Source organism: Schistocerca americana, chromosome 3, assembly GCF_021461395.2.
Source record: "Schistocerca americana isolate TAMUIC-IGC-003095 chromosome 3, iqSchAmer2.1, whole genome shotgun sequence".
In the NCBI taxonomy this organism is placed as follows: Eukaryota; Metazoa; Arthropoda; class Insecta; order Orthoptera; family Acrididae; genus Schistocerca; species Schistocerca americana.
Window position 1 is genome coordinate 127054389 of NC_060121.1, and position 21177 is coordinate 127075565.

General features: G+C 44.2%; 1 protein-coding gene across 1 annotated transcript in view; it reads right to left on the reverse strand.

Annotated features, from left to right (window-relative positions):
- Window positions 1–18730, reverse strand: part of LOC124605913 (UDP-glycosyltransferase UGT5-like) — a 34381-nt gene extending 15651 nt beyond the window's left edge. Inside the window, exons 1-2 of the mRNA XM_047137866.1 lie at window positions 18677–18730; window positions 11673–11892 (exon numbers count right to left, since the gene is read on the reverse strand). Of these exons, the coding sequence (XP_046993822.1) occupies window positions 11673–11892; window positions 18677–18730 (274 nt within the window). The remainder of the gene's footprint in view (window positions 1–11672; window positions 11893–18676) is intronic.
- Window positions 18731–21177: the final 2447 nt, after the last annotated feature.

The following is a 21177-nucleotide window of genomic DNA, read 5'->3' on the forward strand; positions in this document are numbered from 1 at the left end:
ATTTCACTGAACGCTTCATACACAGCCCTCCTTAAGCTAACTTTGACATCGTTTAGCTTCTGTTTGTCTGAGAGATTTTGGCTGCGTTTAAATTTGCAGTGAAGCTCTCTGTGCTTTCGCAGTAGTTTCCTAACTTTGTTGTTGAACCACGGTGGGTTTTTCTCGTCCTTCACAGTTGTACTCGGCACGTACCTGTCTAAAACGCATTTTACGATTGCCTTGAACTTTTCCATAAACACTCAACATTGTCAGTGTCGGAATAGAAATTTTCGTTTTGATCTGTTGGGTAGTCTGAAATCTGCCTCCTATTACTCTTGCTAAACAGATAAGCCTTCCTCCCTTTTTTTATATTCCTATTTACTTCCATATTCAGGGATGCTGCGACGGCCTTATGATCACTGATTCCCTGTTCTGCGCTTACAGAGTCGAAAAGTTCGGGTCTGTTTGTTATCGGTAGGTCCAGCTGACTCAATTCGTGTTCATTTTCATTATCCTACATGGAAGCAGCTGTAAAAGAAGTAAAGGACGATCTCGAAGTAAGTATCAGTAGGGTGAAAGAGCGACCCTGCTCTGCTTTTAAAGCCGTCACAGTTCCAACCGCTTTGGACATTCCTTTAATGCTAACTAATGCAGTCTACTTAGCACAAAGAGAATGTCTTACCCTTTTATCATCGTAGTTGATACCAAACTGCCTAAAAACGGAAAATATTTTACCGTATTCCAAATAACCAAAACTCTCTCATCTTCCTTGTTTTTTTCTAAATATGTCCTCTGTTACTACTCGCAGAGCTAGAATTGCTTCTCGAACACACCTGCTTTCTCTAAAACCATACTATTACCACAGTGTGTTTAGCACAGCTTAATACCACCGTGAAGTTTTGCCTTTATTTCGTAACTGAGAATTAAAGGTTTCTTAGTTGTGATTGAGTAGTTTATTGAGGTCTTCTGTACATATCGAGCAGGGTGATAATCACGAAGCTGTTTATAGGTAGAATCAGCTTTTGGTAGCACCGTTACTCTTTTGGGAACTGAGATGAGTTACGTGATGTTGCTTGCAATCGTAGAAATCTATTTGAGGCTGATAATATTCATTTTGGCATCCAGTCTGGAGTAACCTGGTATATCTTATAAATCGTCTGCGAGTGACAACAGGAATCGTTTTTCACAGAACATTCTCGGTCTTCTCTTGACTGCAAGCTGAGCATAAGTCACACTATCGGAAAGAAACTTCATACACCTGGAAAGACGGCGTCGATTTTTATCCGATGACGGCATACGCCACCTGGGGGATAGTAGATATATAGAGTTATCTACGTGTACATCCATACTCCGCAAGCCACCTGACTGTGTGTGGCGGATGGTACTTTGAGTATTTCTATCGGTTGTCCCTTCTATTCCAGTTTCGTATTGTTCGTGGAAAGAAGGATTGTCGGTATGCCTCTGCGTGGGCTCTAATCTCTCTGTTTTTTTTCCCTCATGGTCTCTTCGCGAGATATACGTAGGAGGGAGCAATATACTGCTTGACTCCTCGGTGAAGATATGTTATCGAAACTTCAACAAAAGCCCGTACCGAGCTACTGAGCGTCTCTCCTGCAGAGTCTTCCACTGGAGTTTATCTATCATCTCCGTAACGCTTTCGCGCTTACTAAATGATCCTGTAACGAAGCGCGCTGCTCTCAGTTGGATCTTTTCTATCTCTTCTATCAACCCTATCTGGAACGGATCCCACACTGGTAAGCAATATTCAAGCAGTGAGCGAACAAGTGTACTGTAACCTGCTTCCTTTGTTTTCGGATTGCATTTCCTTAGGATTCTTCCACTGAATCTCAGTATGGCATCTGCTTTACCGACGATCAACTGTATATGATCATTCCATTTTAAGTCACTCCTAATGCGTACTTCCAGATAATTTATGGAATTAACTGCTTCCAGTTGCTGACCTGCTATATTCTAAAATCTTTCTTTCTATGTATTCGCAGCACATTACACTTTTCTACATTGAGATTCAATTGCCATTCCCTGCACCATGCGTCAATTCGTTGCAGATCCTCCTGCATTTCAGTACAATTTTCTATTGTTACGACCTCTCGTATAGGAAACAAAAGAAAAATTCGGAGTAGGTATTAAAATCCATGGAGAAGAAATAAATACTTTGAGGTTCGCCGATGACATTGTAATTCTGTCAGAGACAGCAAAGGACTTGGAAGAGCAGTTGAATGGAATGGACAGTGTCTTGAGAGGAGTATATAAGATGAACATCAACAAAAGCAAAACGAGGATAATGGAATGTAGTAGAATTAAGTCGGGTGATGCTGAGGGAATTAGATTAGGAAATGAGACACTGAAAGTAGTAAAGGAGTTTTGCTATTTGGGGAGCAAAATAACTGATGATGGTCGAAGTAGAGAGGATATAAAATGTAGACTGGCAATGGCAATGAAAGCGTTTCTGAAGAAGAGAAATTTGTTAACATCGAGTATAGATTTAAGTGTCAGGAAATCGTTTTCGAAAGTATTTGTATGGAGTGCAGCCATGTATGGAAGTGAAACATGGACGATAAATAGTTTGGACAAGAAGAGAATAGAAGCTTTCGAAATGTGGTGCTACAGAAGAATGTTGAAGATTAGGTGGGTAGATCACGTAAGTAATGAGGAGGTATTGAATAGGATTGGGGAGAAGAGAAGTTTGTGGCACAACTTGACTAGAAGAAGGGATCGGTTGGTAGGACATGTTCTGAGGCATCAAGGGATCACCAATTTAGTATTGGAGGGCAGCGTGGAGGGTAAAAATCGTAGAGGGAGGCCAAGAGATGAATGCACTAAGCAGATTCAGAAGGATGTAGGTTGCAGTAGGTACTGGGAGATGAAGAACCTTGCACAGGATAGAGTAGCATGGAGAGCTGCATCAAACCAGTCTCAGGACTGAAGACCACAACAACAACACAACCTCTCGATATATCACAGCATCATCCGCAAAAAGCCTCAGTGAACTTCTGATGTTATCCACAAGGTCATTTATGTGTATTGTGAATAGTAACGGTCCTACGACACTCCCTTGCGGCACACTCGAAATCACTCTCACTTTGGAAGACTTCTCTCCATTGAGAATGAAATGCTGCGTTCTGTTATCTAGGAACTCTTCAATCCAATCACACAATTGGTCTGATAGTCCATATGCTCTTACTTTGTTCATTAAATGGCTGTGGGGAACTGTATAATGGTTTCAACGTCGGCCGTCAACAGACAGCTTAGTGGCTTAGCTTACAGAACGCCATCTGTGTCCGCCCTTCAGTCGGGAATGCTCACAGGCAGATAGCTCAGTGTGGTGCAGACGTGTGAAGCAAACAGGCAACCATGCCACGGAGACGCCTCGTACTTCCTACAGCCAACTGATAGAGTTTGGAAGGTGTCTAACTGTGATCTCCCGAGTGGCGGTATGGTCCTTTCGGAGAACTGCCACACAAGTTGGATGTGCTGATTCAGCACATTGTGCACACAGTGCTTGTGTCAGTCTTCACGTCCACATTCTCACACCACAGCACTGAAGACGATCACTATGTGATTGAAAATCGATTTTGCTGTCAATAAAACATCAATATTACGGCCAACGCTGACCTTCGTTCTAATTCTCACACAAGTAGGCGAGGTTCTGCACACCCACGTAGCACAGACGCCTCCAGGATCGTCGGACTGGAAGGGCAGCAGTGGTACACTACTGGCCATTAAAACTGCTACACCACGAAGATGACGTGCTACAGACGCGAGATTTAACCGACAGGAAGAAGATGCTGTTATATGCAAAGAATTAGTTTTTCAGAGCATTCACACAAGGTTGGCGCCGGTGGCGACACCTACAACGTGCTGACATGAGGAAATTTTCCAACCGATTTCTCATACACAAACAGCAGTTGACCGGCGTTGCCTGGTGAAACGTTGTTGTGATGCCTCGTGTAAGGAGGAGAAATGCGTACCATCACGTATCCGACTTTGATAAAGGTCGGATTGTAGCCTATCGCCATTGCAGTTTATCGTATCGCGACATTGCTGCTTGAGTTGGTCGAGATCCAATCACTGTTAGCAGAATATGGAATCGGTGGGTTCAGGAGGGTAGTACGGAACGCCGTGCTGGATCCCAACGGCCTCGTATCACTAGCAGTCGAGATGACAGGCATCTTATCCGCATAGCTGTAACGGATCGTGCAGCCACGTCTCGATCCCTGAGTCAACAGATGGGGACGTTTGCAAGGCAACAACCATTTGCACGAACAGTTCGACGACGTTTGCAGCAGCATGGACTATCAGCTCTGAGACAATGGCTGCGGTTACCCTTGACGCAGCATCACAGACAGGAGCGCCTGCGACGGTGTACTCAACGACGAACCTGGGTGCACGAATGGAAAAAGTCATCTTTTCGGATGAATCCAGGTTCTCTTTACAGCATCATGATGGTCGCATCCGTGTTTGGCGACATCGCGGTCAATGCACATTGGAAGCGTGTATTCGTCATCGCCATACTGGCATATCAACCGGCGTGATGGTATCGGGTGCCACTCGTTACACGTCTCTGTCACCTCTTGTTCGCACTGACGGCACTTTGAACAGTGGGCGTTACATTTAAGATGTATGACGACCCGAGTTGAACAGTGGGCGTTACATTTAAGATGTGTTACGACCCGTGGCTCTACCCTTCATTCAATCCCTGCGAAACCCTACATTTCAGCAGGATAATGCACGACCGCATGTTGCAGGTCCTGTACGGGCCTTTCTGGATACAGAAGATGTTCGACTGCTGCCTTGGCCAGCACATTCTCCAGATCTCTCACCAATTGAAAACGTCTGCTCAATGGTGGCAGAGCAACTGGCTCGTCACAATACCCTAGTCACTACTCTTGATGAACTGTGGTATCGTGTTGAAGCTGCATGGGCAGCTGTACCTGTACACGCCATCCAAGCTCTGTTTGACTCAATGCCCAGGCGTATCAAGGCCGTTATTACGGCCAGAGGTGGTTGTTCTGGCTACTGATTTCTCAGGATCTATGCACCCAAACTGCGTGAAAATGTAATCACATGTCAGTTCTAGTGTAATATATTTGTCCAATGAATACCCGTTTATCATCCGCATTTCTTCTTGGTGTAGCAATTTTAATGGCCAGTAGTATAGGTCGTACGGCTACCACTGCACAGGTAAGTGAGCTTACGAACCCAGATGTGTGACCGCGAAGTCTAGCGAGCCGGTTGTTGGCAGTGGGAGTACGGGCACGCACGCCCACCTCTAGCCCGTCTTCCACTCACACAACTGAATCGACGTGCACGGCTCGACTGGTGCCGACAGAGAATCACTTGGAAGATGATATGACGCTCATTGCTCTTCAGCGATGAAAGTAGATTCTAAAATGTAAACTTTCACGGCCGGAAATGTAACAATTAATAAAATGTTCTAGGCTGTTATGACGTGGTTGGGTGGATTTCACCTTAAAACCCAACGTTTTGTCCCCATCTGTGGAGGACATTCTCAAGGGGCGACCCCGGGTGTGAATCAGACATTCAAAATAGCTACTCTTGAAAATGTCGTCCGCAGATGGGACCACCACATAATAACACAGAACGTATTATGAATTGTGAAAGTAAATTCTGCCTGCACGCAAATGATGGTTGTGTGGTGTGCACATACGGCGTCGACCTGTTGAACGCTGTGTCGTAGGGAGTATTCGTCCAACACAACTGGCCCCATCCCACACCTTATGGTCTGCGTTGCGATAAGCTGCAACTCTCTTTCACCTTTGCTGTTCATGGAGGGGACACTAACCAGCGAACGGTAAGTGCAGACCCATTCCTTTGCCGTTCTTGCAACAGGAAGATGTGTTGTTCACAGGATAATTCTCGCCCAAACACTGCCCGTGTTCTGCCTGACGTGCAGCAACTTTCCTGGCCAGCACGATCTCCAGACTTAACGACATTGCAGTGCCTGTGTTGTTCTGAATTTCGATGCAGTATTCCTCCGGACATGTTTGCATTTTCTGTGTCGTATTACTCATTAAACTGAGTCTGTTTCGCGAATACCATGGAGCAGGGACAATTTCTCTGTAAATACAGCTGTCTTGCGTATTTGAAATTGTGCCTAATCCGGAATTTCAGTCCGAGGACACAAAAGTCACGGCGATAGCTGCGATTTAATGGGAGACGTTTCATTACTTGCGATAGATAAATAGCGGGTTGGAGACATTTTTTTAACGCAGAATCCTCAAATCTAGCATCACGCGTAAACATCGCTACATTATCTCGGAACCCTGTAAGGAGGTGAGGTGCAGCCACAGAGGAGATCTCAAACGGACTGATAAATATGGTTCAAATGGCTCTGAGCACTATGGGACTCAACTACTGAGGTCATAAGTCCTATAGGACTTAGAACTACTTAAACCTAACTAGCCTAAGGACATCACACACATCCATGCCCGAGGCAGGATTCGAACCCGCGACCGTAGCGGTCGCGCGCTTCCAGACTGAAGCGCTTAGAACCACTCGGCCACAAAGGACGGCACAACGTTATCAATTAACAGTACCAACACATAGTTAAATGTAGTGTTTGCTACACATTTCGCTCGCTACAATTTAGCTGTTTATTTTTGAAACAAAAGTCAGGTAAGCTCCCATCCATTCAGTGCATTTGACAAATGCAGAATCCTCAAATCTAGCATCGCGTGTTTCGTAGCTTCTGATTTATAACTTAAGAATTTCATAACTTTCTGAAGTGAGCAAATTTGCAAACCATCATTACACGGCCTATAATAAATTTGTGTCATTTTGATTGGTTGTGAAACGCAGTCCGCACTATATTCGAAACTGACAGCTGGTGTACGCGTGTCTGGAGCTGGTTTGTTTACAATACTACACGGGTTGCGTGTATTGGGCAAGTCAGTATTTCGAGTAACTGAGCGCATTTCTAGGTGCAAGCAATTATTATTCTCGCAGCATTGGTACTGCACATTGATCAACCAGAACATTAGGACCACCTGCCTAATATCTGGCAGTCCATTTTCGGTACTGATAAGAGCGGCGACTCGTCATGGAATGGAAGCAACGAGAACTTGGTAAGTCACTGGAGGGAGTTGGCACCATATCTGCAAACACAAGTCCCATAAATTCTGGGGAAAGGGGGGCGGGTGATGAACTATGACGCCACATTCAATCACGTCCCAGACGTGTTGGAGTGTGTCCACATATGGCGCGATGGGGGGCCAGCACACCAAATGGACTTCACCACTGAGCACCTAGAAACACTCCATGACGGTATTCGCTTTGTAACATGGCGCATTTTCTTGCAGAAAGATGCCAGTGCCGTCGGGAAATATGATCGTCATGAAGGGGTGTAGGGGAGAGTGGGGGAAATACACGCACCTAAGGAAAAATCGATGTGAACCATTCGTTACGTCATTAAAACCTACGAAAATAAGTACATACCATACAATGGACATTTCTCCACATTATTCCAATCGTCTATAAATAGTTATAAACTGTACTTTAATTTTGAACATTAAAATAAAAAAAAATTGCAAATGCGTGGTATTCCCCACCCCTGAGGGTAATGACACGCAAAGTACTGGGTAATAACACGTAAAACAAACAAACCATAAAATTGTACAATACTTGCTATTTTTATTTGTTTATTAGTTACTACAAATAGTAAACAGTATATTTAAGAACGAAATAATGTAATTCTAGAAACATATCTTATAATTTTGGTTTTTTACATTTTTTTTTGTTTTGATGTGGAAATAGCTCATTTTCTCATACCATACAGCAAAGATCGCACATGTAACCTTTTGGAGTGTTCCAGCCACAACATTCTTCATGACTCCATCTGCTACAAGAAATACATCGGTACCATAGTTCTCCATCCTTCCCAAACTCTCTACAAACTAAACAGACATCATCTGAAATCGCCACGTTTTTACCCCTTTCCCAAGACGTGGCCCCACCTATTTGTTTAACACCTTTAGGAGCCGAAATTCTCTCGGGCTTTTGTATTTATGCCTGTTTCATCGACGTTGAACACTCGCCCCTCTTTAAATTTATATTTATCAAAGAGATGTTCTAAGTTTTTAAAATATGCATTAACCTCTTCTTCATTAAATGCCTGTATTCAGTTAATGCTAGTTACTTCAGGTTTTCTTATGCTAATATTTGGGTTTCTTTTTAAAAACAGAGCTAGCCAATCCTTTACAGCTAACCTAGATGACTTATCAAAATTGTTTGCAATGTTGTTAGCCTCTGCACACTCAAATGCAATCTTTCGCAGCTGCATGCATGTAATGCCATTGTAATGACGTGATCCCTAATCTCATTTTCCTGTTCTGTCGAAAATGTTGGGTATCTTCCAAGTTTTGGACCCTCGGTATTTTTAACGTTCAATGTCGTTTGCAGAGTAGCTTCATCAATCCAGAAAGCTCTTGATACTTATCTTATATTTCTTCCAGATTTGATGGCATCAAGAGCCTTACAAAGTTTCTCGTGCGTCCATTTTGCTTTCTGGGTTTTTCTTTTATAATATCTACCCATGTGAGATTTAAAAAAAACTCGTTAGTATTGAAAATATAACCTGCAAGGGGGAATTCCAAGCACTTCAACAGCTGCGTGGCATTACCCCACTGTAAGTTCGATGACTAACCTAAGCATAACTCGGCACCTAATTCAAATAGCGGGACAAATGTACAATTAAATTAAAGGTTTCATCTAGGGTTAATAGTTGATATGCAAGAATTACATTAAAGCAACTTATAGTAGCACTTACCTTGCAAAATACAGCTGACCAAAATTACATGAGACACGCCGAAAATAAACAGTACTTCACTACTCCAACAATGCCACTGGAAAATGGCTGGCATAAGCTGCATAGTAGTTGTTACTCCTGCCGGCAGGGTGTAGCACCAACTGGGAACATCTCGCGCCATTCAAACTTCGTAAATCAGCCTGCGTGGGATTACCCACGTGCGTGTAATTCCCCCACCTGCCCCCTACGTCGTAAGCGACCAGTGTACGATACTCATGGTGCCTTGCACGAGCTCCACCGGACACATGGATGCCCAGGTGAACGTGCCCCAGTGCATAATGGGACCGCCGCCAGCTTGTCTCCGTTCCACAGACATGGGTCAAAGAGCTGTTCCCCTGGAGGGCGACGGATTTGCGTCCTCCCATCGGCATGATGAAGGTACCCAGATTCCTCAGATCTTGCAACGCTCTGCAACTGCAAGAATGTCCAGTGCCGATGATCATGTGTCCATGTCAGCCGTAGTTGCCGATGTCGTGGTGTTAACATTGGCACATGCATGGGTCATTGGCTGCAGTGACCCATCGTTAGGGGTGTTCGGTGAACTGTATGTTCAGACACACTTTTACTCTGCCAAGGCTTAAAGTCTGATATTAGTTCCGCCACAGTTCGGCACCCATCATGTTTTACCCGTCTGCCCAGTCGACAATGTCCGACATCTGCAATGAATGTTGGCCGCCCGTCCCCATGACGTCTGGACGTTGTCCCACGTTGGTTTCGCCACAGCAGTCCTTGAACAGCGGACGAGTCGTCCAGTTGTCGAAATGCTCTTGCCGAGCCTTCGGGCCATCACAGTCTGCCCTCGGTCAACTTCAGACAGATCGCACGTCTTCCCCATTCTACACATGGACAGCACGCTCACTGATGCTACATACACCGTGCATGTGTCCGACTGGCGGTCATTACTGGCCAGGTGATGCTGCTATCACCTGGACGGCTTAAAATCGATAGTAGTCTGTGGTCATAATGTCCTGGCTGAGCAGTATATACTTGTGGCAACTAAATTTAACGACAGTAAACAATGCTTATTTAATTTTCTTGATCCTGGTTATTAAATGCCCGAGTAAAGGTACAGGACGAGTAGGCCTGTATGAGTACTACTTTATTTCTTTTGAGTTGCACAGTAAATTTAATTTCATCCTTTTTACCGCAGAAACCTACACGTGGAATTAATCACTGCTAGCTAACATATGTAAAGTTCGTTCAGTGAAAGAGAAGATGATTGGGTCCAGATTTTATTAAAAGGTCGTTTACCCTGTTTAAATTTGGTTCGACTATCACATTTTAGATTTATGTCTATCAATGCAGTTCTCAGACAGCGCCATATCAAAACTATTTTCAGTTTATTCTCTTTTGCGTGCTCTGTGCGACTGGTATGGGCTGTTAGTATTCTCCCATTGACTGTCATTGGCCGTTAACTGCGAACAGCTGTTCCGATGTTTGTTTGGAGCGCTCGTAAAACTGACCGCAGGCAACACTGCAGTTGCTTTACGTCACTGAGTGACTTCAAGTCGTGCGCGACTGGTCACGTCGGCATAACGTGGTCTAATAGGCCAACCATTACTCATGAAGAACACGGAAGAGGTGCCTCAGAAGCACTACGTTGGATATCGGCCCAGACCGCTTTCAGCCAACACACAACTGCTGTCAAATAGAGGTTACCCTAGCTTATCACCCACGGCACTTTCCCACGGAACCACTCGTGCTCTTATTAGGACACTCATGAATATAGCTCTCTCCCCGCATTTAAAGAGCCAGTAATCAGAACGATATATTTTACCTGTATTGTACATTTCTTCAGCTAATGTTCGCCAGTTAGCTTCATGCAGAGTACCGAGTAATCCACAACTAACTTTATTGGTGAACGCCGTGCGGTGTTGCAAAGGCGCCTTGCGGTGGCCCTGAAGGGCTCTCTGATAATACTGAGCCCCAAAAAATGTGTGACCTGATCTCAGATGACTGACCCGGCATGCACTCCATAGCCCCATCGTGGATTTATATTCCGAGTTTACAGCGATCCCCTTCAATAGTTAAGTGTGGGCAACATTTCATTCCAATGTTCGAAATCCTAGGGAGGTTAGCGTTGCTACCCTGCTCGTGTTTTGCAGTAAATCCAATAACCAGACGTTCCGTTCAGCTTCAGATTACAATCAACAGGAAAACCCCTCTACTTGCGCACTTCAGGTGGTCACCAGTAGCAAAGGCATTTGGAGTGTTTTCTTGGAAAAGTTCTCATCGAAATGGTTCGTCAGTGTCTTTATTAGAACTTGTCCGAAATTTCTATAAAGTATGACGAATGTATATGTAACTCGTGGATGATCATTATGGGGCTTGCCCAGTAAGTGTTCTGTTTACTCTGTTACAAATGAAAAAGTCACGAAAGAAAGGAATTGGATGAAACCCAGTGCCAGCATATAGTCTCGTCCTCTCGATTAATATCAATGTGACTGGCCGCTGAACATTCTGATTCGATAGACGGAGTATAATTTGAAATGGTGAGATTTAGGATTTAGTGAAAGTCATGGCCTGCACATTTATGGACAGATATTCTAGCAGTCGGCCACCTCCCCAGACGGCAAGATACTGCTGCTAAAATACTGTGAATGTTTTTGTGATAAGCATGCGAGCCAATGATTTGTAAAAATACAGAGCTACACATCTAGGCAATAGTAATAAACTGCAAACAATAGGAAAGGTAGTTTCTGCTCTCAAGACCTTCACGAGATTCGCTTATGAATACGATTCTTGCAAATCCAATTAATTTTCAATAAGTGGGGCAGACAAACGTGGGAAAGAGACATACAAATAAAGCCCTATATATTTGTGATGTTTATGCAGTTGCGCAACATACCTAGTACAGACTGCTGCGGCAGCCACTTTGAGACTTTGACGTTGGGCGGCAGGTCGTCCATGTCTTCCTCCCACTTCCACAGCACCCTCTGTGGGATTTTCTTGAAAGCGTCGAGGAACGCCAGCCTTTTATTTTCTGGCATCGTACTCGCCTGCAGAGTGGATCCCAGACTGAAATACACGGCGCCATATTCGGCACCGTCCAGCCAATCTCGTATGTCCTGCTCGTGAAAGTAAACAATGAATTGTAAACAACAATAATCAATTTTTAATTATTATAAAGGCAATTGAAAGTAAATGTGCCATAAATTCCATCGAAACATACGTTCTAGACACCCTTTCCGTTAAACACAATCATGCAAATATACGGATCCACCACTGACCAATCGTAAAGAACAAGTGAAACATGCATTGTAAGTAACAGTCCAGATTTCTCCACGAGTGGAAATGTGCCATCTGTGTATTAATAGAGTAGTATCTAGTTTGGCTATGCGCATAACGAGGATTAGGGCTCAACGTCCAATCGACGATAGGTCATTCAAGATGCAGACAAAACTCGTATTTCACACAGATCAGAAGGTCGTCGGCAGTTTTCTATTCAGGGGGACCATCCTAGAATTCGCCTTTAGTACTCACATTACATCAGACCACACACTAACCTGTATGGCAGGATGTGGCATTGAGCCAAGTTCATCCTGAATGAGATTCCAGTGTCTTAATGTCTGTGCACCCGCGCTCTGACCCATAACGTCTCTTCCGTGTCTCAGTTTCGTCGTGCGTCTCTTAATATTTGTAACAGGATGACACAAAGTCATTTTCTGGATCCTTCAGGCAGTGTAAAATCATTATTTGCGGCCATGCACATACTGCAAACTCAGCAGCATTCAGTTTATCACTAATGCTCATATTGATGCCGTTAGAGATGATTCGTAGACACAGGAACTTTCATCACAGGTCAGGAGTAAGTTGGAGAGTAACAGTCCGCAACAGTCACAGATATCTGGCCTTAATTACACAACGAAACCCAACGATGAATGTATGGCAAACAACTGTCCCAGGAGTTTCGGTTTGCCAAGAAACCATCCATCAGAGGCTCAGAGCAGCAGACCAGTATGCCAAACGACTAGCGGTGTCTCTCCCACTCGTGGATATACAGAAGTAGTTCCATTTCTTATGGAATATGATTGGGCGGAAAGGATGTTCTTAGCATGTAATGCCCACTTCAGTTTTCAATATGATTGTCGAAATAAGTTGTAGAGATATTCAGAAGAAACCATGGGAATCAACCATTTTGACGAAATAAATCTCGGGTGAACAGCCTGGTATAAGTGTGCATAGGGCACAATATTTCGGCAATTGACTACGTTGCCACCATCAGCGCACCTGATGATGGCAACGTGGTCGATTGCCGAAATATTGTGCCCTATGCACACTCATACCAGGCTGTTCACCCGAGATTTATTTCGTCATAAAATACGCCTGGAGAAATTGAATCACATAAATCGTTTTATTTATAATGTAATCCAGCCGTTTGTGAGATATCACACCAGCAGAGCTGCATGTTAGTCGGAGTGGTTTCATGGATACAGATATAATGCAGCGATCTCTACGACCTCTCAGACGGACAATGGGACAAGACTCCCTGTGTGGAGGCAGTAATGCCTTTGTCGATGGAGGTACTCCAGTGGGCGAAATTTTCATAGGGCTCATTAGCAATGTACAGTAAATACTACAGATCATGTCGGGGAGAAAATTTTAACCCTTTACTTGTCACTGATGACTCTTTAAGACCACGGCACAGTCTTTCTCAGAAGCGGAATGAACTGTCAATAGAGCTCTTGACGCTACAAATTGATGCGCGGTACATTGTTATCAAGCACGTGTGAAAGTGGTATAAATATTGAATAAGAATTTTTTGGTCGCAAAAGACGTTTTCCAGTTACTGAACAAGGTAGCGCAGTGGTTAAGACACTGGATTCTCATGCCGGAAAATGAAGAGCCAGGAACGGATGCGATAATCGAGATTTAGATTTTCTGTGGTTTCCCCTAATCGCTTCAGGCAAATGCCACGATATTTACTTCGAAAAATACACTACTGACCTCCTTTCCCATCCTTCCCCAAATAGCGGTCTTTCTCTATCTGCCGGCCGGGGTGGCCAAGCGGTTCTAGGCGCTACAGTCTGGAACCGCGCAATCACTACGGTCGCAGGTTCGAATCCTGCCTCGGGCATGGATGTGTGTGATGTCCTTAGGTTAGTTAGGTTTAAGTAGTTCCAAGTTCTAGGGGACTGATGACCTCAGATGTTAAGTCCCATAGTGCTCAGAGCCATTTTGAACCATTTTTCTCTATCTGTAATGATCTCGACATAGACTGTTCAATATATAATGACCTTCCCGCCTTCCTATTTGCTTTTTAGTTTCACCACCAGAATTTTCGTACTGTGTACCTCATTTTGAAGGGTTTTCTAGTTAGACGCACTGGAGAAACTTTTATACTTCAATTTGTTTTACACTAGCGGAAAAAAGACCGCAACACCAAACAATAATACGAGGTGCATTCAAGTTCTAAGGCCTCCGATTTTTTTTCTAATTAACTACTCACCCGAAATCGATGAAACTGGCGTTACTTCTCGACGTAATCGCCCTGCAGACGTACACATTTTTCACAACGCTGATGCCATGATTCCATGGCAGCGGCGAAGGCTTCTTTAGGAGTCTGTTTTGACCACTGGAAAATCACTGAGGTAATAGCAGTACAGCTGGTGAATGTGCGGCCACGGAGAGTGTCTTTCATTGTTGGAAAAAGCCGAAAGTCACTAGGAGCCAGGTCAGGTGAGTAGGGAGCATGAGGAATCACTTCAAATTTGTTATCACGAAGAAACAGTTGCGTAACGTTAGCTCGATGTGCAGGTGCGTTGTCTTGGTGAAACAGCACACGCGCAGCACTTCCCGGACGTTGTTGTTGCAGTGCAGGAAGGAATTTGTTCTTCAAAACATTTTCGTAGGATGCACCTGTTACCGTAGTGCCCTTTGTAACGCAATGGGTAAGGATTACGCCCTCACTCTCCCAGAACATGGACACCATCATTTTTTCAAGACTGGCGGTTACCTGAAATGTTTTTGGTGGCGGTGAATCTGTATGCTTCCATTGAGCTGACTGGCGCTTTGTTTCTGGATTGAAAAATGGCATCCACGTCTCAGCCATTGTCATAACCGACGAAAAGAAAGTCCCATTCATGCTGTCGTTGCGCGTCAACATTGCTCGGCAACATGCCACACGGGCAGCCCTGTGGTCGTCTGTCAGCATTCGTGGCACCCACCTGGATGACACTTTTCGCATTTTCAGGTCGTCATGCAGGATTGTGTGCACAGAACCCACAGAAATGCCAACTCTGGAGGCGATCTGTTCAACAGTCATTCGGCGATCCCCCAAAACAATTCTCTCTACTTTCTCGATCATGTCGTCAGACCGGCTTGTGCGAGCCCGAGGTTGCTTCGGTTTGTTGTCACACGTTGTTCTGCCTTCATTAAACTGTCGCACCCACAAACGCACTTTTGACATATCCATAACTCCATCACCACATGTCTTCTTCAACTGTCGATGAATTTCAGTTGGTTTCACACCACGCAAATTCAGAAAACGAATGATTGCACGCTGTTCAAGTAAGGAAAACGATGCCATTTTAAGTATTTAAAACAGTTCTCATTCTCGCCGCTGGCGGTAAAATTCCATCTGCCATACGGTGCTGCCACCTCTGGCACATATTGACAATGAACGCAGCCTCATTTTAAAACAATGCGCATGTTTCTATCTCTTTCCAGTCCGGAGAAAAAAAATCGGCCTTAGAACTTGAATGCATCTCGTAAATGCAGTGTAATAAAATTTAGGGAACACATTGTCAAGGTAATATATTTAAATGATTAAGATTGAAAAAGCACAGGTTGATGTAAGTGCGAGGTAATCCATTGGAAATGTGAAATGCTGATACGTTGAATAAATGGTATAACCAATAGAGACCATGCAAGCATTCAGACGTGCACGTGTTGTATTGTACAGGTGCCAGTTGCCAGTTTCTGGGATGTAGTTCCATATCTGTTGCATTTGGTCGGTCAATACCAGGACAGTTAATGCTGTTTGTGGGAGACGCTGCAGTTGCCGTCAGATCATGTCCCACATGTACTCGATTGGTGCCAGATCTGGTGACCGAGCAGGCCGAGGCAACAGGTTGACACTCTGTAGAGCGTGGTGGGTTACAACAGCGGATGCGGCCGAGTGTTTTCCTGTTGGAAAATTCCCCCCTGGAATGCTGTTCATGGATGGCAGCACAGCAGGTCGAATCAGCAGATTGACGTACAAATCTGCAGTCGGGCTACGTGGGATAACCAGGAGAGTGCTCCTGCTGTCTTACGAAATCGTACCTCAGACCGTAAGTCCAGGAGTAGGTCCAGTGTGTGTAGCACGCAGGCAAGTTGCAGGCCCTTAGCTGGCCGCCTCCTACCCGACACACCGAAGCGGAACCAGATTTCATTAGAAAAAAACAACAAACCCTCACCCTGCCCACCAAAGAGCTCTGGCTTGATACCACTGAAGTCACAAAAGGCTGTCGTTTAGAGGGACGGTGGAATGCACGCTACATGGCGTCTGGCTCAGAGCTAGCCTTGAAGTAACTGATTTGTAACAGTTCGTTGAGTCACAGTGGAGCCAACTGCTGCTGTAGATGCAGTACGGTACGCCAGAGCCGTACGCCGACCACGGTGGTCCTCCCTATGCGTAGTGGCACGGAACCGTCCGGAGCCCAGTCTTCTTGCGACCACCGCTGCCAGAACCATGCCTAGTGGCTACATTCCTGCCAAGTCTTTCTGGCATAGCTCAAAAGGAACATCCGGGTTCCCGTAGCCGTATTACACGTCTTCGTTCAAGCTCAGTGAATTGTTAATAATGACAACATCGACGTCAAAGACAGTCTTGACTGGCATAACTCACCACGTCCAATCTCAAAGGTAACTAATGCTCTCGACAGTTACAGCGTGTATTTAAAGCAAACCTGATTCGCATCCTCATATGGACGCTGCTAGCGCCGATCATATGCGACTGGTGCAACATTTGAGTTGACATCGTTTTTCGGATGTAGAAACACGCCTACCAACTTCCATTTACGTCGCTCAACTCCTTGGTGTTGCGCCTTTCTCCGTCAGTGTGTATTTCACATACTTATATCCTTAATTTTTAATTGTGCAGAACTTTTGGTCCGTGGTGTAGTATTGTTATTGTGACAGGTTAAGCGTTGGTACAGGTTTTTAAATTTATTTAGTTATCGTTATAATGTAATTTTCAGTTAGTGATTTTTTAAATATACAGCGTGTTACAAAAAGGTACGGCCAAACGTTCAGGAAACATTCCTCACACACAAAGAAAGAAAATATGTTATGTGGACATGTGTCCGGAAATGCTTACATTCCATGTTAGAGCTCATTTTATTACTTCTCTTCAAATCATATTAATCATGGAATGGAAACACACAGCAACAGAACGTACCAGCGTGACTTCAAACACTTTGTTACAGGAAATGTTCAAAATGTCCTCCGTTAGCGAGGATACATGCATCCACCCTCCGTCGCCGGGAATCCCTGATGCGCTGATGCAGCCCTGGAGAATGGCGTATTGTATCACAGCCATCCACAATACGAGCACGAAGAGTCTCTACATTTGGTACCGGGGTTGCGCAGACAAGAGCTTTCACATGCCCCCATAAATGAAAGTCAAGAGGGTTGAGGTCAGGAGAGCGTGGAGGCCATGGAATTGGTCCACCTCTACCGATCCATCGGTCACCGAATCTGTTGTTGAGAAGCGTACGAATACTTCGACTGAAATGTGCAGGACCTCCATCGTGCATGAACCACATGTTGTATCGTACTTGTAAAGGCACATGTTCTAGCAGCACAGGTAGAGTATCCCGTATGAAATCATGATAACGTGCTCCATTGAGCGGAGGTGGAAGAACATGGGGCCCAATCAAGACATCACCAACAATGCCTGCCCAAACGTTCACAGAAAATGTGTGTTGATGACGTGATTGCACAATTGCGTGCCGATTCTCGTCAGCCCAACCATGTTGATTGTGAAAATTTACAATTTGATCACGTTGGAATGAAGCCTCAACCATAAAGAGAACATTTGCACTGAAATGAGGATTGACACATTGTTGTACGAACCATTCGCAGAAGTGTACCCGTGGAGACCAATCAGCTGCTGATAGTGCCTGCACACACTGTACATGGTACGGAAACAACTGGTTCTCCCGTAGCACTCTCCATACAGTGACGTGGTCAACGTTACCTTGTACAGCAGCAACTTCTCTGACGCTGACATTAGGGTTATCGTCAACTGCACGAAGAATTGCCTCGTCCATTGCAGGTGTCCTCGTCGTTCTAGGTCTTCCCCAGTCGCGAGTCATTGGCTGGAATGTTCCGTGCTCCGTAAGACGCCGATCAATTGCTTCGAACGTCTTCCTGTCGGGACACCTTCGTTCTGGAAATCTGTCTCGATACAAACGTACCGCGCCACGGCTATTGCCCCGTGCTAATCCATACATCAAATGGGCATCTGCCAACTCCGCATTTGTAAACATTGCACTGACTGCAAAACCACGTTCGTGATGAACACTAACCTGTTGATGCTACGTACTGATGTGCTTGATGCTAGTACTGTAGAGCAATGAGTCGCATGTCAACACGAGCACCGAAGTCAACATTACCTTCCTTCAATTGGGCCAACTGGCGGTGAATCGAGGAAGTGCAGTACATACTGACGAAACTAAAATGAGCTCTAACATGGAAATTCAGCGTTTCCGGACACATGTCCACATAACATGTTTTCTTTATTTGTGTGTGAGGAATGTTTCCTGAAAGTTTGGCCGTACCTTTTTTTAACACCCTGTATTTGACAACTCAGTTGATACCAAGGTGGTAATTAATATTGTGAAGACAGAAAGTAAGAGAAGTTACCTTAGGAAGAGCCGGCGAATCGGCTTCCACATGCAGTCCAGTCAGCTCTATCATGTTTGGCAGATGCGGTCGGGGGTAGTTTATACTGAAGTGATTGTTTATGAGCATTAAACTGAAATTTTTTTCAGTTTCATAAACTGATGGAACGTCTGGTCCGAAATATTTTCTCTGGATTTTGTCTTGATCCGGCATCATTACGCAGAAGTAGTAATAATTTGTGTATAGCCATATATATGTCATGTAAAGTCTCTCCCAGAATGACATACGGTGTGAAGAGGAGACCACGCTGTCTGGAAGGTAAGCTGGATTACTTGGGTTTCCATCAGTCCAGAGGCTGGGTATAACTGCGCCTACGGTAATGTATCCGATGAGAGGCGGGGAGCCCACTTTGTGGATTAAACCGTAGAAGCACGGCGTCAGCAACCGTTCCAAAATAACCAGGTCGAACTTCGGAGCTGACCTGTAACAAATTTATGTGTAACTGTGCTGCTGCTAGATGAAGTCGTTGACGAAGTATTGGATCATTCTAAATGGCACGACATTGACTTAAGACATACTCCGAGACTGACATCAAGAGGAAAGAAGAAAATTTGACAGTGACGTCACGAATGTCCAGAGATGGGACAGAATAAAATGAATATGCTGGTATAATCAAATTAATCCTGCTGCTTGTGTTCTAACTCATCTGTAACGCACTGATAGGATGTCGGGAATAGCCGATATGATTGAGCCTACATTGTTAGTACTGGAAGGGAATTTCTGAGTATACAGGAGCCTTAACATTTACTTTGCGAAATGGAAGTCCAGGTTCCACTGTTTTTCCTGCACTGAACTATCTCTCCAAGTGTACTTCTGTTGTAACCTCTTCTATAGGCTAAGCTTCTAGCGCACTCCTACGCGATAGCACTAGTTGCTGTGTTTTCCTACCGTCATTTCAGAAATTTCAGACTTCCAGACAGTAGAAATAACCAACAACTGGCAAAGAACAAACTCAATATATTTCTAGAAAGGGTCAAAGTAAAATATTTCACATTTCAAGTATCTAGGGAGCATGATCTCGAAAGACAATACCATTGAGCACGAAATAGTCAGCAGAACACAGAAAGCATACAATTTTTACAGTCAAATCAGAAATCTTTTACAGTCAAATCAGAAATCTCTATGTTGATAAAATGCCACGAAAAGCAAAAGTGACCATGTACCATCCCTGTTTTTCACAAATCGTAACATATGGTTTAGAAACATGTACCCTACTAAACAAAGACCTCAGCAGAATTCAGGCAACAGAAATGAGATTCATTGGAACTATGACTCAGACAACCAGAAAGGACTAAATCAGGAATGAGGTGAACAGAAAAGTAGCTGCTATTGAGGTTCCTGTTATCAGCGCCAAAAGGAAACGGGCGGGGACTACTCAAGAGGACGTCGTTATCAGGAGAAAGAAAACTGTCGTTCTACGGATCGGAGCGTGGAATGTCAGATCCCTTAATCGGGCAGGTAGGTTAGAAAATTTAAAAAGGGAAATGCAGAGGTTGAAGTTAGATATAATGGGAATTAGTGAAGTTCGGTGGCAGGAGGAATAAGACTTCTGGTCAGGTGACTACAGGGTTATAAACACAAAATCAAATAGGGGTAATGCAGGAGTAGGTTTAATAATGAATAGGAAAATAGGAATGCGGGTAAGCTACTACAAACAGCATAGTGAACGCATTATTGTGGCCAAGATAGATACGAAGCCCACACCTACTACAGTAGTACAAGTTTATATGCCAACTAGCTCTGCAGATGACGAAGAAATTTGAGAAATGTATGATGAAATAAAAGAAATTATTCAGATTGTGAAGGGAGACGAAAATTTAACAGTCATGGGTGACTGGAATTCGAGTGTAGGAAAAGAGAGAGAAGGAAACGTAGTAGGTGAATATGGATTGGGGCTAAAAAATGAAAGAGGAAGCCGTCTGGTAGAGTTTTGCACAGAGCATAACTTAATCATAGCTAACGGTCCAAGAATCATGAAAGAAGGTTGTACACATGGAAGTTTCCGGTAGATACTAGAAGGTATCAAATAGATTATATAATGGAAAGACAGAGATTTAGGAACCATGTTTTAACTTGTAAGGCATTTCCAGGGGCAGATGTGGACTCTGATCACAATCTATTGGTTATGACCTGTAGATTAAAACTGAAGAAACTGCAAAAAGGTGGGAATTTAAGGAGATGGGACCTGGATAAACTGAAAGAACCAGAGGTTGTACAGAGTTTCAGGGAGAGCATAAGGGAACAATTGACAGGAATGGGGGAAAAAATACAGTAGAAGAAGAATGGGTAGCTTTGAGGGATGAAGTAGCGAAGGCAGCAGAGGATCAAGTAGGTAAAAAGACGAGGGCTAGTAGAAATCCTTGGGTAACAGAAGAAATATTGAATTTAATTGATGAAAGGAGAAAATATAAAAATGCAGTAAATGAAGCAGGCAAAAAGGAATACAAACGTCTCAAAAATGA